General features: G+C 58.2%; 1 protein-coding gene across 1 annotated transcript in view; it reads right to left on the bottom strand.

Moving 5' to 3' along the window:
• Window positions 1-1378: 1378 nt before the first annotated feature.
• SH2D6 (SH2 domain containing 6) overlaps window positions 1379-6454 on the bottom strand; it is a 7288-nt gene continuing 2212 nt past the window's right edge. The window contains exons 5-15 of the mRNA XM_045283847.1: window positions 5966-6020; window positions 5280-5302; window positions 4332-4392; window positions 3939-4017; window positions 3696-3726; window positions 3551-3575; window positions 3312-3389; window positions 3116-3174; window positions 2767-2850; window positions 2435-2593; window positions 1379-1831 (exon numbers count right to left, since the gene is read on the bottom strand). Coding sequence (XP_045139782.1) covers window positions 1715-1831; window positions 2435-2593; window positions 2767-2850; window positions 3116-3174; window positions 3312-3389; window positions 3551-3575; window positions 3696-3726; window positions 3939-4017; window positions 4332-4392; window positions 5280-5302; window positions 5966-6020 — 771 coding nt within the window. The 3' untranslated portion in view covers window positions 1379-1714. The remainder of the gene's footprint in view (window positions 1832-2434; window positions 2594-2766; window positions 2851-3115; window positions 3175-3311; window positions 3390-3550; window positions 3576-3695; window positions 3727-3938; window positions 4018-4331; window positions 4393-5279; window positions 5303-5965; window positions 6021-6454) is intronic.

Here is a 6454-nt window from a genome sequence, read left to right as displayed (position 1 = left end):
GCTGGCAGGCGGCTGTGCCAGGCTGCCTGAACCAGGAGCTTCTCCGGCGCCCCACTGCCCTAGGCCTGGCTTCTCGAAACGCCAGCGTGTTGCGGCACCTCCAGCGCTTGGTTCTACCATGGGCGTGTTCACTCCCTAGCCTTTTCTCCCTGGGGTTCCCGACTCCACTTCTTGTCCGAGACCTGAAATTCTGAGCAGCCCGTTGGCAGAAGGCTACGGATGACAATGAGAGCCCAAAGCCCCTATTTAGAGTAAGGTTCTGTTGAATTCCTTCCGTGTTAACCAGGGATGTCGATTGCAGAAGAATGGTCTTGCCCTCAAGTGGGCTGCCCCCTCAAGGGGATAACCGCCACCCTTCCCCAGCCAGGGCAGAGAAGGGGGGTCTCTCTTAGGGGCTGGCTTGTGTGTGTCCTTGATGGAGAGCCCCTTCCTGGACTCAGAACAGGGGGTCCCAGGGTCAGGACCCCTCATCAGTCGTGTCCTGACTAACTTGCATGGTAAGCCCTGAACCAGGGGTCCTCCAACTTTTTAAACAGGGTGGCCAGTTCACTGTCCCTCAGACCGTTGGAGGGCCGGACTGTAGTTTAAAAAAAAAAAACTATGAACAAATTCCTATGCACACTGGACCAGTCGGTTGCTAAGCAGGACAGGCAGCGGCAGGCCGGATAAAAGTCCTCGGCAGGCCAAATGTGGCATGCGGGCTATAGTTTGAGGACCCATGCGGCCTGAACCAATCTTGTAAGCTCTTCTGTCTAGCATAATATACGATGTCCCAATCATGGTCCTCTACCCATCACCTATAACTGATGTAGTGGCAGCACTAATCACGAATTCGTGAGTTTCCATTGTTCCTGGTCTTATTTAACTCTTGTCCTGACTGTAAATCTACCTGCCTGCTAATGGCCTCCCTTGTCTGGATGATGTGTCTGTGTCCGTCCCTTTAAGACTCCATAAATGTTCTCCTTAAACTATATTTGAGATTGGGGTCTCTTTTATAGCCGAAAGCAACTCTTTACACAAAAGTAGGCTCATCTCTCTTTCGTGCCCCCCCCCACCACAACCAGGACTTCAGAATAATAACTAGATGTTGGACAAATTGTTAATTGATGCCATCAGCTCTGAGCTGCCCTCCCAACCCCTAATCGCCCACCCATGTCTGCCTGCCTTCCTCATCACAGATGCTAATCATCACAGATGATCGAAGGGCAAAAGCCCTAGTGGTAGGGTCCAGAAACTGGGCTGGCCCTTCCTGTCCTGGACTGGCCCTAGGAAGTTCCATCCTCAAGCACCAGCTGCGCCCAGAGATGTTCAGAGCCGTGGGGCCTTGTTGAGACCAGCTTGACTCAGCAGATTCAACAACTGTTTATTGGAAGCATTAGTCATGCAGAGCGACCAAGTTCAGCTAGGCCCCCAAGAGCATGGGGATGGATTTCCGTTGCTGTTTGACCAGGGCCTGTGTCGTCCCTATGCAAGTCAACCTGCCTAAGGACGGCGACTTCTCTAGGCCACTGCCATGTCTCCACCCAGAGCAGTTGCCCAGACGGATAAGTCACTCTCGGAAGTGGAGAATGGCATCCTGCCTTGCAGATGCACCAAGGAGACTAGGTCAGTGCCCTTTTCCCTCTCTGGACAACCTCTCCCAAAGCCTGCTGGGAAGGGGAGGAACTGAAAGGGAGGGGCAGCCCAGACAAGGGCCTGTCCATCAGTCAGGGTGTCAGGGCCCGGCAGGGAAGAGCAGGTAGGTGAACTGCCTGCTGCCGCTGTGTCTGTCCACCAGGGGCAAAGGGTGCTGCGTGTAGTGCTGAACCATGGCGGTCACCGAGGTGAAGACCTGGGCAGGGTGGGAGGCCATCGGTGAGGCAGCTCACCTTCCTGCTGGGAGAGGCTTCCCCAGGGAACTATGTGCTCTGGTGACAGCACTCACTGACATTTTGCTCAGTGATTGCCTCCATTGTGGGGGACATGTCTAGGCCGTGAGTGACTTCCCTTGTCTGCCTCCAGGGACATGCTGTGACCCAAACTGCCAGATTTCCCGGGCCTGGTCAAACGGACTTTGGGCCTGAGCCTCTCTGCCTTGGCCCTCCCTGGAGTGGCAGGATCCTCCATGCGGGGAGCTGAGTGGTGGCTGACACCCTGATACGGGCTGTAGGCAAAGCTAGATCCTTGAGGTAGACAGGAGTCTGGCCTGCCCTGGCCCTGCCCTCGTCCCGGCTGGGCTCATTCTCAGCACAAACGCCCCGACCTCAGTGCGGCCCAGCCAGAAGCAGAAGCCTCTCCCAGAGCAGGGTAGGCCCCTCCCCAAAGTGCCAGGCTTTGAAAAGGCGTTCAGGGCTCTGAGCAAATACAAAACGGAGTTCTCCCCACAGGCAGACACCCTTAGCTGTGCCCAGGGGACTGCTCTGCACGGCCGTCCTTGTCCTCCTCCAGGACCCACCTCTTTGGGACTCTTGCCCTCCCGGCCCAGGGCATAGTGGCGCCCGCCATCCACCTGCCGGATGGGAACATTGAAGACGTGGCCGTGGAGAAGCACCACCAGGGTGAAGGGCTGGGGGCCCTGAGGCTCTGAGCTGGGGCGCACGATGAAGGCCCCGTCCTGTGAGGAGACCCTGCTTGTCAAGTTCATGACATCCTCCAAGTACCCACCCCCACCCGGCCAGGATGGTCAAACCCCGCTGCCTCCCATGCTGGCCCTCTCAGCCAGCCATCCTGCTGTGCGCAGAAAGGAGGAGATGGATGGGAGGAGGCCTGGGAACTCCCTGGGACCACCTTTTGCACCCGGAGGAGGGCTGTCTCCACAGCATGGCGGTTGCAGTTCACTGAGTACCACGGCTGGCCCAGCAGGTTGTCCTCCTGTGTGCACACACAGCCCCTCAGAACGGGGGCCAGGGCCTCTCTGGGCAGGAGGTGGGCACCTCAGAAGCCGGGGCTGCAGTCATTCGTGTGCATGGCTGCCCTCCCCCAGACCGAGGCCGCACAAGGCAGAATGAATCTGCACCCGAGTCTTGGGCCCCCACAGCGCTGCTCCGGTGCTCCACAGTATCTCATGGAGGACGCTTCAACCTGACACGGGTGCTGCTCCCCAGCCCCTCCCCCAGCCCTCCCAGACCTTCCTCACTTCAGGAGCTGAGCTGTGTCTTGTGGGAGTTGAAGAGGGAAGAGAGGGTTTCCTTCCTGCTGAGAGAAACAGACTGTAGAGCAGGCTGGGAGGGGATTAGGATGGAGAGGTAGGGGTGCGTACAGGCCTGAAGGCAAAAGCAGGGCACCCCATGCTCCACCCCTCTTTGCAGACAGGCAACCCTGCTAGCACCTACCAACTAGACCTTGTGTGACCTCCAAATGAGGGGTGCTCTTGGGGTACACACTGGGAGGTCTCTGCTTTGGGGCAGACCCTGGAGAACAGCCAGGGAGGCCCTGTCAGGTCTGAACCCAGAGCTGCCACTCCCTTGGCAAAGTGGGGTCTGGGGGACTAGGAGGGCGTCTGTGGCCACCAGAGCTGTGGCTGGGCCCCTGTCGGGGCTGCCTGGGCTCAGGATGGACGGGTCGCACTCACCTTTGAAGGCAGCATCCCCTGTTCCCTGGACACAGATATTGTGGTCAGAGGAGACCTGGCTCTGCAGGCCTACTGCCCTGGACCTTAAACCCACCCTCACCCTTCCTCTCCCACCTCCCACCCCCGACTCAGCACAGCCTCTTACATGCCGAGCTTCCCAGGGGGTTGTGGCGGACCTGTGAGGAGCAAATGAAGTGGGAAGCTCAGGGCCTTTGGCTCCTGAGGTGGAAGGGCCCAGGCACCTTGCATCCAGGCCGCCCCATTAGCCCTTCAGCCCACAGTGGACACTGCAGGGGGAGGCCAGGAGGTGGGCATGGCCATACCCTCCCTCTCTGTCTCTGCCTCCCTCTTGCTTCCTCTGTCTCTGCCTGTGTGTGCACACACTCACCTGGGCACCACTGATGTCCTTGGCAGAGGGACCGGGGGCACCAGGACTTGGGAGCTCAGAGTCCGAGTCAGGGCTGGGACTAAAAAGAGAGAGCCGACTGGACCCCAGGCAGGGACCTTGCCTCTGCAGCCTGGGCTTTCTGGGAGAGGCTGTCCCGCCAGCATCTGGGAAGGTCCACACAGTCCTTGCTCTATGGGGACGACCTCCCTGGTTGGCACTGTGTGGGCCAATCTGACCCAGGGCCGGAAGCCTAGAGTGGTGTTCTTGGAGGTGAAGACGTGTGTGTGTGTGTGTGTGTGTGTGTGTGTGTGTGTGTGTCAGTGAGAGAAACCAGGGAAAGACCCTCAGATGGGGCATAAGAGATCCTCAAGGAAAGGGTGGGCCGGGGCTTACCTGGATCAGGTTCACACTCCACGTAGATGTCCTCATCTGGTGTCTTTGGTAGACCTGGCACCTAGGATGGAAGGGGTGCATGGGGCTATGGATTTGATCTGCCTCTGGTAGTGTGGTGGGTTAGGTCGTGGGCTGCTAACCTTGAAGTTAGCAGTTTGAAACCACCAGCTGCTCCGAGGGTGAGAGATGAGGCTCTCTGCTCCCGTAAAGAGTTACAGTCTCAGAAAGCCAGAGGGGTAGTTCTTTCCTGTCCTGTGGGGTCACTGGGAGTCCGACTTGACTTGAGGGCAGTGAGTTTGGGTTTGGGGTTTGGGGTTGCTTTGGGCCTCAGGCAGCAAACAGAAGGGAGGGCAGAGCCAGTGCTTGGGTGGGGAGCTGTGGGCATCAGACTCTTGTAGTCAAGTTGGGCTTCTTTCTGGGAGCCAACTTGAATAATGAACATTTTTCTTTCCTATGGGATGGGGCGTCCCAGGAGTACCATCCTTTCAGAGGTGCCCACAACACACACACACACACACACACACACACACACACACACACCCCTCAAACTCACTCCACTGAGTCAATTTTTACTCATAGCACCTGCCCGTCGTTTCTGAGACTGTAACCCTACTGGAGTAGAAAGCTTCATCTTTCTCCCACTGAGCAGCTGGCGGTTTTGAACTGCTAGCCTTCTGGTTGGCAGTCCAACATGTAACCACTACGCTGTCAGGACTCCTCACAAACCCCCGTTCTCTGCAAACAGAGCATCCAAGTTCTCCGCAGGGCCCTGACATGGCAGACTGCTCAGAGAGACACCAGCTGCCCCTCTCCCCTACCCCCCGGGTCTGTGGCAGATGGGCAGGACTGGTCCTGGGGCCTTTTCCTTGGGGTCACCTCCCAGCCCCACCTCGCCCTGCCTACTTCCTGAGGAGAACCCTGCATGTCAGGCGGGGAAGGGGTGCTCACCATGTTGGCAGGTGTGCTCAGCTCTGGAAGGAAAAGGAGAGACCCATCAGTCACAGACAATCAGAGAGGCAGGAATAAGTGGAATGTAGGCCTAATGTAGGGGTAGTGGTTACACAGTCATTGGGCTGTGATCCACATGGTCATGGTCGGCAGTTCGAAACCACCAGCAGCTCTTTGCAAGAAAGACTGCTTTCTACTCCGGTAACCAGTTACCGTCTCGGACACCCACAGGGGCTCACTGTGAGTCAGCATGGACCGGATGCTCAGAGTCTGGAGGCCCTTCTCAGGTGGAAAGGCTCTGGCCGAGGTGGGCACATGGTGTAGACGAAATCAGAAAGTGTGTCTCTGTGGCAGGGGACTTCCAGGCAGAGTAGTCTGGCTTCAGACCTCTCCATCCTGGGTATGTCCCTCACCCTGGCATCCTGTGTCCACACCAGGTACAGAGCAGGCCTGGGTGGGGGGCTGGGACTGATCACGTGTAGGCACAAAAACCCAGCATGTCCTCTCTCTGGGCCTCAGTCCCACCTGTAGTCTCACCGGTTTGACAGCAGCCAGTGCCCCTGTACTCCGGAGCCCAGGGGGGTTGGCAGGTAAACCGGAGTGCAAAGCAGGAGATGCTGTAGGGTAAACTAGTTCTCCCTTGTAGGGTCAGGGGTTCCCTTCCCAAGGAGTGGCCATCCGGGTACCTGGTCTCCTGAAGGGCAGGCCCTGCTTCGTCATCCCCTCGGGAGTTGCCTTCAGCTGTGGGCACAGTGAGGGGGGAGGGAGGGGGCGGGGCACGGGAAGGGGAGGATAGGATGGTGCTGTGAGTCGGCGGCAGTGGAAACCCACTCGTGGCAGCCCTCCTACGTGCAGAGCAGAGCTGCTTCACAGGGGCTTGGCTCAAAGATTCCCTTCCAGAGGTCGGTTGCCAGGCCTGCCAGGCCTGCCTTCGGACGTGCCCCGCCCTTGCTTAACTGCCTGCACCCCCTAAGGGCTCCTGTGCAGATTTTTCAAACCCACCACCACACTCCGGGAGACGGGCAAAGATTCCTCCGCTCGCTCTTAGTGGCGACTCTGTTTGTGGACGCTTCCAGAGCCCCCCAGTTGGATGGTGGCAGGAATGGGGCCTGGTGGCTGATGGCGAGATTTCTTCACTTCCCTGGCAGGGAGGGGCGTCAACGCCGCGACCCCTC

The sequence above is a fragment of the Echinops telfairi genome, unplaced genomic scaffold (assembly GCF_000313985.2).
Source record: "Echinops telfairi isolate 266 unplaced genomic scaffold, ASM31398v2 ScPeMD7_7467;HRSCAF=8505_1, whole genome shotgun sequence".
NCBI lineage: Eukaryota > Metazoa > Chordata > Mammalia > Afrosoricida > Tenrecidae > Echinops > Echinops telfairi.
Note: the sequence above shows the minus strand (reverse complement) of the source record. Positions and strands in the feature narration are given on the sequence as shown.